Below are 22733 nucleotides of genomic sequence, written 5' to 3' on the forward strand. Positions count from 1 at the left end.
CTTTGCAATTCAAAAGGGAATTTGTGATTTTGCACATTTCTGTGCAAGAAAAAATAGGCTTTTAATGTTTAGAATGAAGTGCCTTACATAGTAACTCCAGTAAAAGATGACTAAGAGCTGCTGTGATTAATGGCCCCAGGGAAAAATGCTATCAGCTTTCCCACCTTGCCATGAATCTGCTGGAGATGCACTGGCCTCCAATTGCTTAATTAACAAATGAACCCTGCCCTTCCTTCAATATCACTGAAGAAATATTGCCAGACTCCATTTAGAATAGAATAAAATGGAATACAGTAGACTATTTCAGTTGAAGGGGGTGTACAGTGAGCATCTTGTCCAACTTGTTGACCAATTTGGAGCTTACCAAGCATTAAAGCATGTTAGTAAGGGCATTGTCCAAATGCCCCTTAAACACTGATAGGCTTAGGGCATTGACCACCTTTCTAGGAAGCCTGCTTCAGCATTTAACCACCCTCTCAGTGAAGAAGTGCTTCCTAATGTCCAGTCTGAACCTCTCCTGGTGCAGCTTTGAACCATTCCCACATGTCACTGGATACCCAGGAGAAGGGATCAGCACCTTGCTCTCTGCTTCTCCTCCCCAGGAAGCTGTAAGAGAACAATGAGATCAGCCCTCAGGCTCCTTTTCTCCAAACCAGACAAACCCAGCGTCCTCAGCTGCTGCTCATAGGACATCCCTTCCAATCCTTTCACCAGTTTTGCTCCCCTTCTCTGGATGCATTTGAGGACCTTCACACCCTTCTTAAGTTGTGGGACCCAGAACTGCACACAGCACTCAAGGTGAGGCTGCACCAGCACTGAATACGGCAGGATAGTCCCCTCTTTTGACTGGCTGGTTATGTCATATTCGATGCCTCCCAGGATGTGCTTTGTCTCTTGGCTGCCCGGGCACACTCCTGACTCATGTTCAGCCTGCTGTCAACCAGCACCCCCAGATCCCTTTCTGCAGGACTGGTGCCCCACCACTCCTTTCCCAATTTATACTTGTGCCAGCGTTACTCTGCCCAAGGTGCAGAATTTGGCATTTGGACTTCTTAAATTTCATCCCATAATGATTGTTCAGTGCTCCAACCTATCTAGAGCCCTCTGCAAAGCCTCCTGTCCCTAAAGACAGTCAACAGCATCTCCCAGTTGGATATCATCAGCAAACTTACTAACGCTGCACTCAGATTCTGCATCCAGAACATTAATAAATATATTGAACAGAACTGGCCCTCAAATTGAACCCTAAAGAAGAAGAAGTTTGTTTGTTTGTTTGTTTGTTTGTTTGTGGCAATGTTATTCTTTACTTTTTCCTTCAGTTGGCCAAGGAGTCTATTTTGAAGATGAGGTTATCAAACTAACCATTTCACATACACAGCCACTAACAGTGAATGTCTTATGCCCAAATGAGAAAGAAGTCATGTTTCTAAATGTTTGTTTTATACAAAGCATAAACATACATTTGCTTGGTAATGTTGAATATTTTTAGCAAAATGTCTCATTTCATCTTTTACTGATGGCTATTGATGAAATTTTAATTTTGAAATGCCATCTGTTACAGATGGATAATAGCAGTAGGCATTTTAGCAAAGCCTTTTAACAATTACTTCAATCTTGTTAATTAATATGTAACTTCATTTTGAACCTGGTCAAGAGATGAGTTTTAGTACTTGCAGTAACATGACAGTAGGCCCTAATGTCCACCATGTTTCTTGTGGTTCTCAATCATGTAGTCCAAGAAAAAGGATACCTGCTGCAGGAACTAATCTGCATTATGCTAACTGAAGAACAGAGAAATAAGTGATCATGTGTCACACACACATGTGCACCATCTTGTTACAGAAAAGTGGGGCAACTAGCACAACCGAGCTGGAATTGGACAGTGTTTTTGTAATGCCTCTATCTTGCTGTATTTTGTGGACTGTCTTGTATCGTGAGAAGCTGTGAAGAACATGGGACCCCTGCTATCATGTCAAGGCAGCACTGAAGGCACTGCAAGTTCTCATTTACTGAGGTACTTTAAAGGCAGTCTTCACAAGGTGTTCTGTTACATATTTTTAAGTCTCTGCATTGCTATTTGTGTACTGATTTTTGTGGCACTGGTATTAAATATCTGGCAAAGATTATCAGTCATTAGTTCAATGAATGAATGAATGGATGAATGAATTCACTAAATGGTCACTGTAGCTGGCAGAATGAATATTAAGTCTTCTGTATGAACATCTTTGTATTCTCTGCAGAAGACTTCAGCAGTAAAGTCAGGTATAAAACTATAAACGTTGAAAAAATTCTACATCTCAGTGGGATAAAATGATTTGTTGGCATAGTTCTGTTGCTCAATAGGATCAGGAAGCTCTACGGTAGAGAGATCTTGATATGCCGCCCTGCATGGACATCTGCATCACTTCTGCATCACAGCTAGAGCATGTTGACATAGAAGCTGCCTCATAGATGCACCACCTGGCAGAGGGTATCATGAAGTATGAAGACTCCAACTCTGCTGTAAAAGCAGAGAAATACAGCTGTAGGCTAAGCGCAGCAGTTAGAGGCTGCTGGTGGGCTCAGGGCATCAATTAATGCAATGCACTTGCTAAAAGTAATTAATTACAACAAATGAAATAGTAATTTTGTTCCTTGGGCTGAAAATGTTGTTCTCTGCTTCAGAGGACAGTAGAACTATCACATTTCACAAAGAAGGTTTTGTTTCGTGATTAACATTCACACATATGCATCTAAAGTAAGACATCCACCCTTCTGAAGGGTTCAACTAGATTAAGATGCAAACTGGTAGCGATTTAACAGCCTGAAAGGTGTAGAGATCCTAGTCCAGTGCAGAGAAGCAGTTTCACACCACCTTTGTTTAAAAAGAGATTTGTTTCCAATATCTGCTTGGACCACAGCAATGGTTCCTGAGGGAAGCAGTATTTCAGGGAAACTGGACTTACATATGTATTGCCAGTAGGCTGCACTTGAGCTATGCTGACACATCAGACCTTCCTGAGAGACCAGGGCTTAGCTGAGCATTAGAAAGTAGACTTCTTGTCCTGCTAGGGCACGTTTCTTGTTCTTTGCCCCTCTTTAGGGCCTCTTTTACGACTGATCAAGTTGTGACACCTTGGCAGAACTCATTTCTAAGACCTGTGGACTTGAATATTTTCAAAACTGAAGCTATGAAAGAAGTTGGCATAACCATAAATGTTAGCAGGACTCAGACTTGCCTTCACCAATAGACTCAACAGCCCGTTCTTGTACACATTTCCCTTTATATATTTATTACTTCTCCTTCAACCACTGCTGTTGTCCAGTTTAAATCCTAAACTCTGGATATGGATTCCCTGTGCTGCTTAGGGCTGGAGACAGCTTGCACAGGGCTCTGTCTTCACTGGAGCATCCAGGGACTTATTTCTATTTCCTCAGGGACATGTGTGGAGACTAAAGCAGAGATGTCTCTGTGGGGATCCACTGCTGCCACAGCATGAACCCTGGTCATATATCCAAAGCTTCTCCCAAGACAGGGCAGATTGCTCATACCTGGGCAAGGACAGGGAAGACACGACTGATGATCTCAACAATCAGATTATAACACTGCAGAGTGGGAAGAATTAGAGAGGAGGTCTGATTTAACTAACAAAACTTCTTGCTTTTTCCTCTCCTGTTGGCACACGGTGGCAGATGTGACTCTCATTGTCTTCCAGGGGCCATAGAACAGTCAGAAGCTGTAGCTTGAAAACAGCTCTTCTAACAAGAGTGCTTATATAGGGCAGGGACTCAGAACAGGAAAAAGAGGACATTGTGAAGGTCCATTACTAAATTTATCATATTAATCCTATTGTTGCTGCTGATGTAATCAATTAAGTTAATTGATTATGCAGCTGGATTGCTTGTTTGCTTTTATTATTTCTTTTTCCTTTCATCTTTTCTTAATGACAGCATGGACTGGATTTCCAAACCCTCCCAGCACTGGCATAACTGCACTCTCTGACAGCTGCAATCAAACTCCTATTAGTCTAACTGCTAACACTGCTATCAGTGACATGCTGACTGACTGCAGCAGGACCAGCATTTGAGGTAGTCCAGGCTCCCCTAAAAATACCACTCTAAGTGATTACTGTAGGAAAACACCATGATTCTTGGTCTGAAAGAACCAAGTATCAACAGATGAGGAACCTGAGGTAGGGAAGGAAACGGCTTTTTTGGTTATGTGGCAAGTATAGGGGACCAACCCAGACCTAATTTTTCTGAGCCCAAGCAGGTTAGTTGAATATAAGCCTCATTGTTTAAAGTTAGGCCAAATGCCATTCTGCTGATGTCTTTGATTTCTCACAAGATATCTCATCCTGTTTCAAAGCCCTCAGCTATTCGAGAACTGTTCAAGGTAGGCTACAAGGACATCATCCCACTCCATATTGCTGCTTCTCAGAGAAGGCATCGGCAGAACTGTGGCTGCTTGTTATTGCTGTGACAAAGCTAGGACCATTTTCTTTGATTCTTTTTCTTTCTTGAAAGAGGCGCTGCTTGGCTTTACTGACAGCAAAGTAATTTTAAGCTCCTATGAATCCAATTGAAAACTAGATAAGTTTCCAAAATACTATTTAAGGACATACCATTTTCATGAATATAAAGCTTGTCTCCCTATATGTGGCAGAACAGTGAGGAGAGAGCATGCCACAGAAAAGCCCTTCTGTCTAGCATGGTGACAGAGTGTCCTCCCAAAAAAATGGAGACTGCAATTACTGCTTTTCCCCTTGTGATATGCCTAGACTACAGGAGCTGGCACAGGTGAGACATGCATACTATTAGGAGTGGTGAGCTCATAAAACAGCTGGCAAACTTTCTGTGCTGACTGCTGACAAGCTGACTTGTTTTCTGTGAAACATTTAGGGCTTGATGTTTCCAGGCTTGTGGCACCTCTCTCCATATCAGACAGCCAAATATGCAAACTTCCTTCTTCCTGTTTTGTTTCCTTATTGCCTGAGAAGTGGAGCTGGTAGTACTTTTTGTCTTGTGACTACTCAAGAGATGATGTGATAAGCTGTAACAATTTGTGAATATGCTCTGCCTTCTCTCTACCTAAGCCTTCAGCATTGACTCAACTCCTTTTCTCTTGATGGTGATTACAGTGGCCTCCTGGTGAGCTCAGAGTACATGTCTTCAGTTCTCTGGCAGCACATGAACTGGAAAATACAAACCTGACATTTGGCTGGGAGACAAGGGAGGATAAGAGAGTAAGAAGAGCAAAGCTATGTGGTTCTGCTTTTCAAGCAGACACACACCTGGGTTAGTGTACTGTGGAAATCCTTCAGACCTTTGGCTTCCAAGCAAAATGAAATTCAGTTTTCACTGTATTTTATTGTCTCCAACAGTATCTCCTTCCTTTTTGCATTGGTGAGTTGAAACATTTTGTTATTAGAACAAAAAAGTAGCATAATAAATCATTCACAGTTTGTAGTCTGCAGCATTGCGAAGCTACAGAATTGTGTAGATATTGCAAGAACGACTGTTTTTCAGTGGCAGTTTTTATGCTTCAGTTCACCCTAAGAATCTCGGAGTTTGCAATGCAGAAAGATGTAAATGCTTTTTCAGATGAGTTTTGTGTAAAATGTATTACAATAAAAAGAAATTTTGCCTCTTGTTGTCCTCTTCTTATTTTTTTAATTTGGTTGTTTGGTTTGTTTGGTTTTGAGTGTTGTGGGGTTTTTTTAGGATGGTAAGACAGTTAGACCAGGAGTAGCCATGACAGATCTTGCTGCTGGATTGTATACACAGGGAGCAATTATGGCTGGTCTACCTTAGAGGTGTAAGATGGGGAAATGACTGCCACATTGATGGGAATCTCTTGTCATCTCAGGTAGCAGTTTTTTAAAAAATTGCTTTTAGTTGTGTAGATGTTTGAACCTAAGAATACCATTTTGACATAAACTAATGCAAATTAGTTAGTACAACTAATAACAATAATAATAATAACAATAATGGTATAGTGACAGTTTCCTTATTCTGCCATTGTGGCAGTGACCATTTCATATGATATGGTTATACTTACTACAGCATTACATTTGATTTTCACTATTTACAAAGGACCTCCATGTTCTTTAAAAACATGGGTTAATCAAGGTGAATAACATCCCTGAGACTGTAAATAACAGTTGTAGATTATTTGAGATTGACAAGCATAAGTGGTGAAACCATTGTTGGAAAAGGGGCCTTGGCACTGGGTAAGGATACTAGCAGATTCTTGATTGAATGGCTTGCACAAAATCACCCACAGTAAACAAGCATCACCGAAGTGCCACAGTAATCTAATCCAGGAGGTCTGCCTTTTGGCTCTGGGAATTAGAGAATAAAGTAAGCCTGAAGATGCAGCATTTTCTCTAGGTGCCTTCAAGAGAAATCTCATCAAAACTGTAAAGACAAAGATGTTTTGATCATGAAAGGTATACCACATACCATGAATGATGAGAACTTTAAATTGCCATTGAAGAGTTAAGCACTATTGATGCTATGATTTATACTTCAAAAGGAGAAAGTGTTGTTAGTATGAGCTGCACATGATCAGGTGATACATTGCCTGATCTGGCAGTAGATACCTACTGGTAGCAACAGGGTATATGGTAAGGAGGATTTTTTGTGTACATTTTAAAATGTACATCAAAACTGCATGCAGTACTAATCAAAGCTACTACAGAGCTCAGTTATTTTCATCTTTATTCAATGGTATGTTCACATTATACCTGTCAGTACAGTTGTGATATGGTACAATGCCCATTGTGCAACAAGTCAGCCCTGGTGTGAGCAGGAGGTTGGACTAGATGACCTCCAAAAGTTCCTTCCCACCTATATTGTTGTATGATAATAATGATTCAGACTAATGATTGAGGTTACTCTTGCTTTAATACCTACTGAAATCAGATCTGGAAAGGAGGGGAAACCTTTGCTTAAATCAGCAAAGAATTTTTCATTTGTTTCAGAAATATTTGTAAGGACTGGACTCTTCATCATACTGATACATATTTGTACATATTTTGCCTATATTTTACAAATGTAAAAAGCAGTAGAAAGATATTTTAAATGTATGTTAAGCTCTTATTAAGTATTTTATTTATATATGGAAGTATTTTTTTTTTGCTTGTGGCATCTTACAATGTTTTACAGTATGGTAGCTTCTGCTTGATTTTTTTTATTTCTAATTTTATTAAAAGCACTTCCAGTAATTTCTAGTAATTTCCAGAGTAATTCTTGTTCCACTGTTTTTTGGCTGTTTTTAATGGAGCCTTCTTGATGATTATTTGATAGTTTACCAAATGCCAAAAGGAAGAAGATTTAAAGTTACAGGCTGGCTATGAATAGGAAGGGCTTTGGAGGCCATGGCTGGAGGAGATGGTCTGTCAAGCGCCAGGAGGGACTTTTGTTTTTTAATAGATTTTGCTGATTTTTCTATGTATGCTTTGAAAAATGAAGGTGGCCTTATATTTGGTGCAGCACAGTAGCTCTAGCTCAATCCATGAGCATGGTCACAGGCTATAAGAATAAACCACAATGAGGTGGAGAAGAAAGCACTCAGAATTTGTTTTGGCAGAAATTGGTTAATTAAGTCTGTTCCATTGTTAAAGGAGAAATTTACACAGATGTGGTACTGGTTTGTTTTAATCACAACTCAGAGTTGGGTCACCACTCCAGTGAGTGGCAGAGAACAAAGGGATACAATATATAGTTTATATATACTTATCAAATCATTAGTCAATGGCCGAAGTTTTTAGAAGTCTCCTTTGGACTTGTCAGTTCTGCAAATCCATCACTTGACTCTGTCCCAGTTGATTCATCTATTCAGTTCCAGTTTTTGCCTGGGTTCCAAGGTCCTCCTTGGATCATGATCTTCTTTCTGCCTGCTTTAACTCACACAATCCTTCAAGCACACTTAGTCTTAGAACAAGCAATGCCTATTCACATGTACTATTTTTTTTCTAGAAACACCTGCATTTCTGAGAGCACCTGTGTACACAAATTGATCATCTATTGTTTCTCTATTCTCCCACTTGATTAACTTCACCAAGTTTTAAACCAGCCTTGGATTGGGGCTATAGAAGGGACGAGGCCTGGTTCTGCAATGTAGCAGCTTCAGCACTTTAAATTTCTTAATTCAAAATATATTTCCTTTAACATCCACATTACACAAACCTTAGTTTGGCCAACTTACTATCTTTGTTAAATATGTGGCTTCCCAGGAGTAAATCTGGATGGAATCTCTTAGTATTAACTCATTTTTTCACTGGGAAAACACAAAATTTGTGCAATTGCATATATTGGATGAAAGAAATACATATGTTTGCAGTATTCCATGAAACTCACTTTTCCAGAAAGAAGAAAATGTATGAATTGAGCTGTTTGGTTTAGGTGCCATATTGAGGGAAACAGCAGTATTTTCTTTATGTTATGCACCATCACTCCCAAAACTGGAACACAGATTCAAACAGCAAAAGGTGAGTGTGATATATTAATGACAGCGTTTTAAGAATATTGATATATCAAGAACAACAAGTCAAGACCCTCTTCAGTGTCTCAGATGACTTGGGACAAGCACCCCCCATATTCTTCCTAGCTTAAGCAGCTGTTGCTAGAACTAGGTTAGGTAATATCTCTTCAGGTATTAGTCAGATGATTGAAATAAATTTATTAAGGTTCATGGCAGCACTTTCTGACTGTAGAAAAATCTTCCCTGGTAGAAGAGTATGATTCTGGGAAGCCAAATGGGCTAAAATTGTATATGGAAGACCTCAGAGATACAGAAGAGTGAGCCTGGAGACATGCTAATTTTCTTCTCACCAGCATGTGAGAACTAATATTCTTCTCACCAGCCCACCTTTAGCACACAGTAGACTTGAGTAGGTTCAAGACCTATTCTTCTTCCCAAATATATGGATAAATTAATGAAAATATAGAAATAATTTATGTTTAAAGGAAATCAATGGTGCAAGGGGAAAACAGCAATGTTCTGCCTCAAAATATGATTCTAGAGATTAGTTACAAAAATCACTAAGTTAACTGTGAGCTCATTTTTTGTTTTATAATTCTGTCTGATAAAACACGCTCAGCTCGGTGTGAATAAAGAAACAAATGTGGTTTTAAAGTAGTTATGGGCTTTTCAAGGTAAAGACTGTGACGAACAGGTTACCTGAAAGTAAGTAATCTTAAAAGACTAAGGGAGTAATTCCTCTGATCTGTCTTGTTCCTTTAGCTAAGCCAAGATGCCAAAGAGCTGTCCTTTTTGTCAGCCACGGATTTCTGTAGTATAAAGGAAACTCCTGGGTTGTAAATTTTTCAGTTTCCAGGTCTGTGGCAGTCATGTGTTTTCTCTCTCTGCACCTTTAATCTACTGGACATCTTTGGGCTGAGCACAGGATGTGAATAAACACATTACATTGCTCTAAGCTGCACCAAAACCAAACCCAAAAGCTGGGGAAAAAAAAGCTCAGTCTTTGAAAATTATTCTTAAAAACAAAAGATAAGGAAGTAAGCGGTGTTGCTGATTAGCATGAAAAAGCTTCTATCATTACGTTTTACAGCGAGTAGAAGTTCAAGTAGCTTCATATGTCTTACACATATACATCAATATCAATCTGCTGTTTTCTTATTTTAAGGCTGACCAAAGTCTTGGCCTAGGTTATCACAGACTCACAGGAGGCTGGGGTTGGAAGGGACCTCTGGAGATCATCTACTCCTGCTTTAGCCTCTGTAAAGCAGGTTCACCTACAGCAGGTTGCACAGAGTTACATTCAGGTGGGTTTTGAATGTCTCCAGGGAAGACGACTGATCATGCTTGATTTGACTTAGTTTGGGAGACTTCACTTATTCTGAGTTTTATGGTTTGGGTTTTTTTAAAAAAATCAGCTTAATACTTAAGCATTGCAAACAACTTTGAGTAAAACTAAATGTAGTGATATAAATACCTATATACAAATGAACAAATATTCTAGTAATACGCTTGGCTGCAAATATAAAGGTAATGAATGTCTGCTATAGTCTATTTCCCATCTGGTTTTAATAGTCTGCAAAGTGTTTCCAAAAGGTTAAGATCATGCTTTTTGCAACACATCATCGATTTTTCTTTTCCTGATGTTAGATTATTATCCAACTCCACCCTGAAATGTGATGGCCTGACAATAAATATTTTGTCCTAAAATCTCAGATCATAAATTAAGCTAGTTTGTATATTCTGATTTGTGCGTGTGTGTGTGTGTGTTTCCTACACTTAAAAAATGTTTATGAATGAAAATAAAAAAGTTATTCCTACAGGTTTTGTATTTAAAGATTATTTTTCTAAATTCTAGCTGTGACAATGTAAATAAATTACATTTGGATTCCAAGGAAAGAAATTAAGCATTTAACACTGTAGTGAAAGCACTGAAGTAATTTGTAATTTGTCAAGAATTCATTCCTCTTGACTGATGTGCTAAATGGAAGCATGTAGGACATTAAAAGGATCTTTTATAAATATTGGTATTATTTGCTACTGCTTATGGAATATGTACATGTTCTGCTATTGACTTGCTTGCAGCCACATAGTTAAACTGTAAGATTTCTGGCTGGTAAAATCCCTGTGCACATACAATGGTCTTTCTGTGCTTTGCTCGAGGAGAATGGTGCCAGCTTTTGCCTCAGTATTTCTGGCTCATTCCACACAACATAATTTTGTTAGTGTCTAATTGCCAAAAACTATCAGCTCTGCTAGTTAAAGCAGTTAGAAAGTTTTCTTAATAAAATTTGTACACAATCTTATATTTATATACTTTTAAAAATATTAGTTCAGGGTGTCCTTTGTAGCCCATTCATTTTATTTAGAAAACATTCTGGTTACAGGTTGGCTTCTCTAAGATGTCACTCAAACTCATGATATGTTTGCCATAGTGTGGTAGTGCTATGGCATTCATCATGGCAGTCACTCCGACTACCAAAGGTAATGAAATTTGGGTTTCACATTTTCTCTTGAGGAACTCTATAGGTTTTGCTTCAGATCAAAAACATGGACCTCCACCTGCTGTCTTAGTATAAACACACGATTCCTCAGAGCATCTGCTAATACCTCATTGAAGCAAACAAGACAACCAATCGTTTGATATGCAGTAAAGAGAATGGGTGTCCCTTGGATATTTCTCAGCCTGATTTAGGTATTTTAATAGGAAAACCTGTCAAACATTTAAATAATATTAAAGGCAACGGGCCAAACTATTTCTTGTCGTTCTCTTTTAGTTGGTGACCAGTCTGGCCCCATTTGAGTCAAGCAGTACAGCAGTGAAGTACTCTGTTCTAGTACTTCTCAAAGGAGTAGCTGTCAGATATTTAGCTACTTCTTTATTGTGGTTTAACCCTGGCTGGCAACTGAGCTTCACGCTCGCTTACTCCCCCCACAGTGGGATGGGGGAGATAATCAGAAGGGTAGTAGTGAAAACTTGTGGGTTGAGATAAAAAAATACTTTAATAGGTAAAGCAAAAGCCACACATGCAAGCAAAGCAAAACGGGAATTCATTCACCACTTCCCATCAGCAGGCTGGTGTTCAGCCATCTCCAGGGAAGCAGGGCTGCATCACGTGTAATGGTGACTTGGGAAGACAAATGCCATCACTCTGAATGTCCCCCCCTTACTTCTTCCCCCAGCTTATATACTGAGTGTGACAACCTATGGTTTGGAATTTCCCTTTGGCCAGTTTGGGTCAGCTGCCCTGGCTGTGTCCCCTCCCAGTTTCTTGTGCACCCCCAGCCCTCTCGATGGCAGGGACTGAGAAACTGAAAACTGTAAACATCACCCAGCAACAAACAAAAACATCAGTGTGCTATCAACATTGTTCTCACACCAAATCCAAAACAGAGCACTGCAGCAGCAACCAAGAAGAAAATTAACTATCCCAGCTGAAACCAGGACATTCTTAAAAGTACAAATTCCTTGTTGTTAACAGCTGTTTATTGGTTGCCATCACAAGTGCAACTTTATTTGGGATTTCTGAAATAGGGGGAGCAATGTGTATCATTCAGTTAAAGCAGTGGAAAAATACAGTTTAAATATGCATACAAGAATATAGGAAAACAATCAGAAACATAATTGCTAAAAATTGAGAAAGAAAAATTATTTGAAGTCATAAACAAAAATAATTTTAAGTCACAGTATCAAGTAGAAAAAAATCTGTTCTTTCCAACTTTCCTTTTTTTTTGGTAGAAGTTTGTTTAGATATTCTTTAGATATAATTTTGCACTTGATTTGGGATATAGCAAAATATGGTAGCTTCTTATAGTGATAAGGACAGCTTTTATTTCAAACCTTTTGCTTTCCATTACTGTATGACAGTCTGCAGGTATCTACACCTCTGTCTTCCATAGTGAGCAAACTAATAAAACCAATCTAAAACTGTATGTGCAATGTCAGCATATTATGAAGTTCACCATCTGAATCCCCAGTAACAAATCAGCAAGACATGCATGGGACAACATGCATAGCAAGCGGCACTCTGTGTGTTGTTACATTCTCACATTGCCATAATTAGCACTTGACCTTCAAGGTATGAAATAGCATGTCTGTGCAGATCATATACTATTTAGAAAATGATTCACTGAGTTCTGATATACGTTCATAATACTACTTGCACAAATGACCCTGTGCACTGCTTTTCCTACAATGCTATCTATTGCCCTTTCCACAAAGCCCACAGACAGGACCTTCCACAAAATTTAGCTGTTAAGACGCTTCAGGTAAATGTCAAAATTCTTAAGACCTTAGACACAGCCTCTAACTTCGAGCCTGTACCACTTGCTAAGTACTTTTATAGAGACACTTCAACTTCACCCTTCTGTACTGGACTTAACTCGGTCAGTATACAATAGCCTGGAGGAAAGCAAGAGCAATCACTGACCAGGTGGTGGGGCTGGATCTCACCCAAGTATTAGATCACCTTGTTTTGTAAATACAAGGAGGATGAAGAAAAAGAAGGGAGGGGGAAGGGGAAGCAAAACTCAAACCTGCATTCCCACCTGGCTGCAATAATGAACTTTCCCAAAAGATCAATAACTAAAGAAAAAAAATGTTAGTGGTCTCAGCTTGTGTGTTGTTTTTACTAACAATAAGCGCTAACATGGGATAAAGCCCAAGCAGCTTTTTACATGACTTGTCACATTTGTTACAGACTAGGGCCTATAAAGGTCCGACCTCTCTTTAGAATTTGAGATGTAATTGATCACTGGTGTCCTGTCATCTCCTCAGGTACACTTACAGAAACTGTTTTCAGCTATTTTATTGAATAGGAGCATTCTTGCTATGTATTCCCCATATATCTTAGAAATACTGGTACGCTGTTTCAGGCTTTTGGCTGACTAAAGTAACTGCAGATGGTCCCAGCTATCACTTGGCTCAAGCACACTCTAATGCACAGTGTTAAACACTTGGAACTGAACTTTTGTTTTTATTTACATGTCTGATTTTGTATTTCTGTGACTTCTGCCAACTTCAGTCTCTCTTTTGTGGTTTCTTCTATGACGCCACTGAAGGCTTCTCGGGTGTAAATCTACTAACTGACCTTCTACAGAAAACATTTTAAATAAAACAATGTCTGGCTTTAATGCTGATTGTTTTTCTGCTTCAGGATATGGGAGGCAGACTGTTGGTGGATAGAATATGCCACCAAGTAAACAGGTGCTGAGTTGACATTAGTCAATGTCAAATACCTTTTAATTTTAGCATTTTTTAAAGCTAAGGCCTCATTTTATTTTAGAACTGAAATTCAAGTAATTTAAAAGCCATGCTTGTGGAAGCTAATAGCTGTGAACTTGTTCTGTTTTTCCACCATGCCACTTCCATTTAAGCAGACATGGATACAGACAATGCCTGATGCTTGCTCCTCTCCCCTCCGTGCTCTTTTTGCACATATGCTGAGGCTCTGTTAGGAACTGAATCCATCAGCAGAAGACAGGAAGCTCTGCTACAGAGAAATTGCCAGATTTCTGTATTGTCTATTCTCCTACTCTGATTAGAAGAACAAAAAGAAATTGCAGAACAACATGGTTTGCAAGCCTACTGATGCTGAGCATGAATTGTGATTCAAATTAGACTTTGTGTGGGAATAATTCTCTTTAGATGATGACCAGAAAGAGCATAATTAACATGCCTGAGTTTGGAAGTCAGGACTGGCACCTTTACACATTAACTCACGCTTACTGAGGAACACTAGTGCCAGCTTTTCCTGCATTATGTACTATCTTTTCACATTAATTTCTTAATATTAAGGCTGAAAGCCTTCACATTTTCCACCCAAAGATGATCCTCACAAAAATGTTTGAAATTAAAATTCTATATTACTCAAAGTATGTATAGTTTTAGTTTCACTTTCCTTGTTTTGACTATCTTACCATTTAAAATGTTATTTTACTTCATGTCATGCAAATTTTAACAGGGTAATTATAAGTAGTCTCTACATTGCTTAGCAGCCTGTGATTTGGCACTGGCTGATCAAATTACTTGGGTTTATAATTTTTATTTTTTTTTAAAAGGTTTCTTTATATTTTCTAGGAAATCTTGCAGTATTTTTCTTCCACAGTAATGAGCAGATGGGGGTTTTAATTTTTTACCCCATTAGGGTAGAGGGATATTTTAAAATATAAGGATCTTTCCATGGACCAGAATTTCTGTTTTCCAGCTTCATGTTAATGACTGTAACACAAGTAACAACAAATGTTCTCTGAATCAGATTTAGGACCATTACTAGAAAAAATCAAATTTCTATGCACATTTAAAAACCTTTATATTGTTTCTGAAATACATTTATCTATTTGCAAACACATTCAGGGGCTGTGCTTAAAGTAGGCAACTGAAAGCATTTTAGTTGATATTCACTTAGTCTGGAGAATGGGGGAAAGGAAGTGAAGGGATGGGAATCGCCTGTAACCTTCCTCTTCAGTCGATGACCTCTCCATGCAAAAATACCCATCCAATTGTCACTCTTTCTGTAGGTTCATCTGTTTCTTTAAAGGCAGGATTGGAAAGTGATTAAAAAATAATGTAGTTATAGTCAATAATAAAAATTATGGTCTATGGTATGCAGAAAATACACAGTGCAGGACTTAAAGGAAGGCTACTGGCCTAAATGCAATATTAATGAATGACTTGGCACAACAAACCAGAAGACAGGTTATCTGGTCAAGATGGCAGGAGTATTCCCATAACAGGGTCTGGATTTGGACCAGAGAAGAGGAAGGGAGAAAGGGGAGAAAAACTAACAGATTTAATTTTCAAGGTTGATTGGGAATAGAGACTTGAGAGGTCTATTTTTTGAGGGTGGCTATGTTTTCTGTCATAGTGTCATCTCTAAAATGTGAACCCATTCCTGCTGTGCAACAAGCCAGTCTTACACACTGAGAAGAGATACCATTTTATTACAGAGCTGGGCAAGTCTGGATGCTGGCCAGCATACTGCATACTGCAATACGAAGTTTACAGAGTTACAAACATTGTATGCAAAATGTTACTGGACTTTCACTGCCCAGAGGGCAGGTCCGTACAGATGATTTGGCACACATCTGCATATCCATTACCTATAGCATGCTCTCTGAGGAAGGGTCTGAGTGGGCCTGGGACCTTCCCTTAGGGTGTGATTTTTTGTATTACAATGAGGATAGTTCCTTCCAGGGCCAGGCTGAAGGCCGTTGGTGCTGACTCATGAGTTTAACGTGACCAAGGTAGTCTTAAGTGTGCACGGCCTCCATCACAGAGACAGCACGCTCTTTGTTCTGTCTTTCCCTAGGCTGACCCCCTTCATTAGAAGCCCCTTCATTCGTCATTCTTGACAGCTCTAGAGGGTCAGCTTGACCTAAACTCTTGTGTGCCTATTTGCCTAACATAACAGTTAAACACTGAACCTGAGTTCAGCACTAAAGCAGAGTTCAAGAATTTGGGAGTTTACACAACAACAGGATCCCTAGTGCTCATTTTTTAGTAGAATTGACCTTCTTGGCAGCTTACTCTCTCAAATTACTGTAACGAAGGACTGGACTGGACTGGCGTTTGCTTATGTTGGAGCCAAGGAGGGAGGCCAAAACACAGCTACACCCAGCTTGCTTCATCCTGAAACCGTGACAGACCTTTCTTCAGTGATGTGCATGGGTGGTCTGGAAACACAATATGCTCCCTATGCACACGGGGTTTGCTGGCCATCAGCCGCCACAGCATCGCCGTCAGAGCCAAGGGTATCAGCAAGCAACGGTGCCTCGCACGGCCCGCGGCAGCGGGGCACACAAGCCACCGCACAGCCGGTGTCGCAGGCCTGCCCGCCCGGGCGCTGCAGGCCCTCCGCCCCCGCAGGCCGCGGCCTTACGGCCACCTCACCGGCACGGCGCGGTCCCTGTCAGCAGTGCATGCCTGTTCCCCACATCTCCGCACGCTGGTGCCAGGAGGGGGGAGCGCCACAGCCCCATCTGCCCGCGGGTACAGGCCCCGCGACGGCGCCGGTGCCAGCCTCGGTGGCCGGGCGTCCTCGCCCCACACCCGCCGGCTGTGCCGCCCCCGGCACCGGCGGGCCCGGGCGGGAACCGAGGAGGGAGGCTCGCACCCGAGCGCCCCACGCCCCAGTCCCTGAAACACAGGTAAAGCCCCTCAGCTCCTCGGGTGGGTGTTAAAACAGGGACAACCCCCCCGGCCCCTCCCTCCGCTGCGCAGCCTTTGGGGGCCGTTCCCCCCCCGCGCAGTCCCGCCTCGCCGCCAGGAACCGCACCTCCCCGGGCGCCGCTGGGCCGAGCCGGCCCCCCCCGCGCACCGCAATGGTTTAACCGCGGGGGGGCGGGAAGGTATTTAAGTGCCGGGTTCGCTTCCGGGTTTCGGTGCGGGCGAGCGCTGTGTGGTTGCTCCTCCCCTGCCGGCGCTGCGGCGCGGCCCGGGCAGGCACTATGCGCAGACTCGGTCCTTGGCGCAAGATGGCGGCGGCGGATAAACAGAAGCACGAGCACGGGCGGGTGAAGATCGGCCACTACATCCTAGGCGACACGCTGGGCGTCGGCACCTTCGGCAAAGTCAAAGGTGAGCGTCGGGGAGCGGCTCCGCCGCCCGCCCCGCGGAGCACAGCGGCACGGCCCGAGCGGGGCGGGGGGGCTGCGGCGAGCGGCACGGCCCGAGCGGGGCGGGGGGGGCTGCGGCGGGCGGCGCGCCGGGCTGGGCGGTGGGGTTCCCCTCACTGGGGCCGGGCGGCCGCCGAGGTCCGTCCAGGAGGGCGTGCGGGGCCCCGGGGCGCGGGCCGTGCGTGTCCGGGGTCCCGCTGTCCCGGCGCGGGCCCGGCACCGCTCCGCCTCCCGCCCGGAGTGCTGCGGCGGGACGAGCTGCGCGAGGGCGGCGCCGCTCCCGCCGGGCCGGGTGAGTCACCGGGCTGCGGCGGCGCTGGCGGTGCGGGGCGGCGTGGGTGGAGGGCCGGGGAGGGCTGCAGGCGGGGCGGCCGCCCGGAGGCGCTTCTTGGGGCAGTTAGCGGAAGCCCGGAGCCGCCGGGCGGGCGTGCGGGGGCCCGGCGGCGCTGCTTGGGGCAGTTAGCGGGGGGGCCCGGCGGCGCTGCTTGGGGCAGTTAGCTAGCGGGGGCCCGGCGGCGCTGCTTGGGGCAGTTAGCTAGCGGGGGCCCGGCGGCGCTGCTTGGGGCAGTTAGCTAGCGGGGGCCCGGCGGCGCTGCTTGGGGCAGTTAGCTAGCGGGGGGCCCGGCGGCGCTGCTTGGGGCAGTTAGCTAGCGGGGGGCCCGGCGGCGCTGCTTGGGGCAGTTAGCTAGCGGGGGGCCCGGCGGCGCTGCTTGGGGCAGTTAGCTAGCGGGGGGCCCGGCGGCGCTGCTTGGGGCAGTTAGCTAGCGGGGGGCCCGGCGGCGCTGCTTGGGGCAGTTAGCTAGCGGGGGGCCCGGCGGCGCTGCTTGGGGCAGTTAGCTAGCGGGGGGCCCGGCGGCGCTGCTTGGGGCAGTTAGCTAGCGGGGGGCCCGGCGGCGCTGCTTGGGGCAGTTAGCTAGCGGGGGCCCGGCGGCGCTGCTTGGGGCAGTTAGCGGGGGGCCCGGCGGCGCTGCTTGGGGCAGTTAGCTAGCGGGGGCCCGGCGGCGCTGCTTGGGGCAGTTAGCTAGCGGGGGCCCGGCGGCGCTGCTTGGGGCAGTTAGCTAGCGGGGGCCCGGCGGCGCTGCTTGGGGCAGTTAGCTAGCGGGGGCCCGGCGGCGCTGCTTGGGGCAGTTAGCGGCTTTCTCATCTGTGTTTACGGAAATAATCAGTGGAAACTAATGATGCTGCATTTATTGAAAGTAGCGCCCAGTACGTGAGGGAAGGGGGGAGTCCTGAGCCGCCTGTACGTAGCGTTTTGCCGCACAAGTACTGGCACTTTATACCCTGGTAAAGAGGGCAAGATTTCTCCCTCTATAAAGAGAGAAATAAGCATAAAAAGATGAGCCTGGAATTGTTGGATTAACTGGCAACACAGCTGATGCACGGACATGCAAAGACTTTATGTGAAATGTAGTTGATCCAGTGGTTATCAAAGTTTTTTTTTCAGCTGAGGCTTTAAAAATATTTCCTAGTAGGAGTGCAGGCACTATGCTGCAAACTTGAAGCCTAGTAGAAATGAAATAGAAATTAAACTTTCCCTTGATGCCTGCCACCTGTGGGAAAACTGCATTAGCTAAACTGCTCCTGCTGTGGTGTTTGTGAGAATTGTTCAAATATTGGGGAATGCAAATTGAAAACATTCTTTCACAATTAAGTTCGTCTAGATTCAGGTTGTATTATTCATAAGGTTTTTTATGGTTAACTTAATGAATTGCTTATGGTTATAACCAGTAAAAAAACCCGGCTAATCCTGTTGTGTCTAACGTGCTGGTTGGCTTTTAACATGATTCTTTTTTTTCAGCATAGATGTTCCTATTGTATGTTTTCTACCCAAGCTCTTTCAACTATTGGTATGTCCTGAAGAAATTACTGATGTATAGAAAATCGGAGTATATTAATCTCTAACAGCATTTGGAAAAGTAGTGGAAAATATTTTGCGAGTAAAGCCCTTTGAGTCTCCTTTTTTCAAGGCAGGCTTATAAATTGCCATCCCCAGCCACAGCGGGGAGCCGTGAACCTCACCGGCAGCTGCCATACCAGTCTTTTCCTTGGGAATTTAGCACCTCTGTAAACAGAGAGATGAGATAGGGCAGAAAACGGCATTAGATTCTCTTTCCTCGGGGAGAGACTACATGGTTGAGGGGAGGAGTCGAAGGCATGCTGCCGGTTTTTTTTGCCTGCCAGTGCACTGCACAAAACTAAGGTTGGCATACCTGTTAATGTTCCAGTGTGCTCTTAAATTTCAAAGCGCTGTTGTACTACTACTGCTGTTCTTATTTGTATTGGCAAAAATGTGTCTGAAGATTAAACCTTGGAAAGATGATCAATTTGTGGAGCTACTGTTGTAATTTTAGTATATTATTGGACTTTGCTACTATTAATATTTCATGAAATACACTTAGCTTGAAACACTTAACTGAAAAAAAGGTTGCCATTTTTATTATTGCTCTATTTCCTTAATACCCCTCTGTCTTCCTTACTTGATTGATGTTAGATGTTCTTTTAGGCTGCTTTGCAACTACTGACTATGTGAAGAGTACACATGTGCATATCTGAACATATTTTTTCTTAAGGATGAGGGAGAAATCACCTGGTGATGAAATGCAGCATCATTCTGCATACAGAATACCTTAAGTGGCTTGAGAATATATTTAGGATTCAGAAGCAAGTGTTAGTGGTCATGGACTAATACTTGGTTTCCTTATACATAGTGGTTTAAGGTTTGGTTTTTTCTCTTGCCCCTCCATGATGCACTTTGTCTTGCTTTAGCTGTACTTAATAAAGTATTCTATCTATATTGCACTGGTTTTCTTCCTGAGCATGTATTTCCTTTATTTACTACCAGACAATCTGTGACTGTTTTCTGGTAATCATCATTATTTTCCTTCTCTGACTGATAAGATTTTGTCAGTTGAGTCAGTTGGTCAAGACAATGACGAAAGACCCAGAAATGGACAGAGAAGATCAGTTTGCTATCTGATGTTGTGCAGCAATATGCCATTGCACAACATTAACTCCTGGGGTCTTTTTGTTGGTGAAAACATTTCTTTAGCTTGTACTTTTTAATTAAAGACTGCTTTCATCTGAGCCTGGGGTTGGCTGTTTGATGTATTACTGAAATGTTCCATTCAGCACAATGTATGCTTGTTAAGCTTTTTTTTTCTACAAACTTAATTACAGGTACTTATATTTCATAGGAGTGTTGTGTTTACTCGGGATGGCCTCATAGTCAGTTTTCTTTGCAACTGAAGGCATGCTGAACAGAAACAGTTGAGAAGTCACTGCTGCTTTGAGATTCTTGTCACTGTCTTGGAAATCTTGATGTTATGCATAGTCATTGTGAAGCTTGAAGACAATTGGTATTATCAGAGATTAAAGAAGTATAGGGAAATACTAGGTCTGTAAAGTAAACTTTCTGCAGTGATGCTTTTGAAGGACTGAGACCTGGTTGAGGATTAGGGTGACTAACATAAATATATTTTGATTAGTTGCAATTTCTGAGACTTTCCTTTTACAGGTAAAACTTCTGTCAAGGGATGATACAAAGTAGCTTTCTGAAAGATAACAATGGCTGCTTACTTTTCTGCATGCTGTTATCGTATGAGGTCTTGCTTTCAGTTCTGTCTTCATGCTAAATTCAAAAGTAGTCAGCAGTCTTACCAGTTCATGTCTGCTGTTTTACTGGTAACAGATACCTTGAACCGTTTCCAAGAAGACTATTTTATTTCCTGAAGTAGGCGGCTACTTGAAACTCATATCTTTAAAAGCTAGGTTTGTTATAATTTAAATTGAATTTAAAAAGGAACGCAAAAATTGCTGAAGAAAATGGTGATTTAATTTGAAATGTTTTAAGCGAAGTGAACAGGCTTTTTAGGACCTGCACAAAACTAAAGTGTGTTTTCATTACAAGAGTTTATTCAAAGTTGGCAAACACAGTTGAAGCAAAAAATGTTTTCTTCCAGTCAATGAATAAAATCAAGGCTTAGGCACAGTCTTGAAGGTTGTGACAGCTAGAATTGGTATCAGTCAGCTGCAAGTTTTGTTAAATTGTTAGGTGAAAAATGCGTTTTCAGGAACCTCTTATGTGCCTTATATATTGAACATAAATTGTTATAGCAAATAAATTGCTTTCTAATGTTTTTCTGAGTTCTAATGAAAGTCCAGTTTTCATCTAGACTGACAAATCAGAAATGAAGCAAATTGGCTGATAAATGAGACTTCATAACACAGTGCATGTCAGAACTAAATATTTATACCCTAAGCTGTAGAATTGCTGAAATATATATGCTACTTACTAAATTAAACGCCTTCTTAAATCTACTTTGTAGAGCAAAGGAAGATGTGAATTCATGTATTCATGAAGATGCAAATTCAGTTCCATCTGAGTGAGGAAAGAATGAGGAAAAACTTCCTTACTTTGAGGGTGACAGTTCTGGAACAGGCTGCCCAGAGAGATTGTGGAGTCTCCTTCTCTGGAGACATTCAAAACCCACCTGCATGCAACTGCAGCCTGCTCTAGGTGAACCTGCGTTAGTGGGAGGATGGCTACATGATTTCCAGAGGTCCCTTCCAACCCCAACCATTCTGTCTGACTGATTTTTTTTTGGGTAGCTTCTAAGCTACTTTTTTTGCTTACTAACAAAAATTAATGTTAAATTTTAACTTACTGATTAAGATTTTGTCAAATACTTCTGGCTTACTTCAGTTCACGTTATTGATTGGCAAAGACTGTAATTAAAATGGAAAAGCTGGTTTTCTAGTGCTTTGTGTTAATGGTTCATTGCTCCTTAGGGTTTGAACATAGGTAGTATAATTTGTTGGGTACCTTTAAAAGTTCAATCACATTTGAACGGGGGAAAACAAGGGGAATGTGATTGCTTTAATTGTAGATCTGGTTGAAAGGAAGTAATTCTTATAGGTGACGTTGTTACTGAAATCTCAGAATGAAGAACTTATCGACACCAATGTGATGTAGATAAGCAGACACTTCTTTATTAACGGCCGGGTGCGTGAGCGAGTCCTCTCACGATCAACGCACGCCAGGTCCCAAAATCAGATTCCATATATAAATTTATTCATACATATTCATTAAATATTCATACATAATACTATTTCCCGTAAATCATTAACATACTCTCCTCCTATATCCGATTCTGCGCAGTAAAGCTTAGAAAAGTCTAGAAATGAGTCTAGGGTACGATTTGGGTAGGTGGTATATGAGTCGGTGGTCGCGATCTCCCCCTGCCGGAATTACCTTTTACTAAAGTTCACGATTTCTTGGCAGGTAACTACAAGCTGTTCCAGTCAACTCTCCCCAGTTTCCATTAATCTCATATTCTGACATTTCAATACACCTCTACATACAGAAGACTGGTCAAATAAAAAAAAACCTTTCAAACACTAAAGTTATTACCTAAGTTTTAACAATGGTTCTAGCCCCTTCTTCTAGCCTTGGTACAGGATGTACAGAAGATCTCATAACAGCTTTTACTGTGCAGCTATAAGTTTCATTTAAAATTTTTCTTATCCTTCTATATTTTAATTTTATTAAATGATTTTATAAAATCAATTAAAGTCAATCAATCTTAACTTATTAACAAATCAATAACAATGTGATTGTACAGTTCTAGGTAATCACCTACCAATGCTTTGTGGT

The 22733-nt window shown here is 42.2% G+C and overlaps 1 protein-coding gene across 1 annotated transcript in view; it reads left to right on the forward strand.

Moving 5' to 3' along the window:
• Positions 1-16835: 16835 nt before the first annotated feature.
• Positions 16836-22733, forward strand: part of PRKAA1 (protein kinase AMP-activated catalytic subunit alpha 1) — a 32828-nt gene continuing 26930 nt past the window's right edge. The window contains exon 1 of the mRNA XM_040579421.1: positions 16836-17042. Within this exon, the coding sequence (XP_040435355.1) occupies positions 16913-17042 (130 nt within the window). The 5' untranslated portion in view covers positions 16836-16912. The remainder of the gene's footprint in view (positions 17043-22733) is intronic.

Source organism: Falco naumanni, chromosome Z, assembly GCF_017639655.2.
Source record: "Falco naumanni isolate bFalNau1 chromosome Z, bFalNau1.pat, whole genome shotgun sequence".
Classification (NCBI taxonomy): domain Eukaryota; kingdom Metazoa; phylum Chordata; class Aves; order Falconiformes; family Falconidae; genus Falco; species Falco naumanni.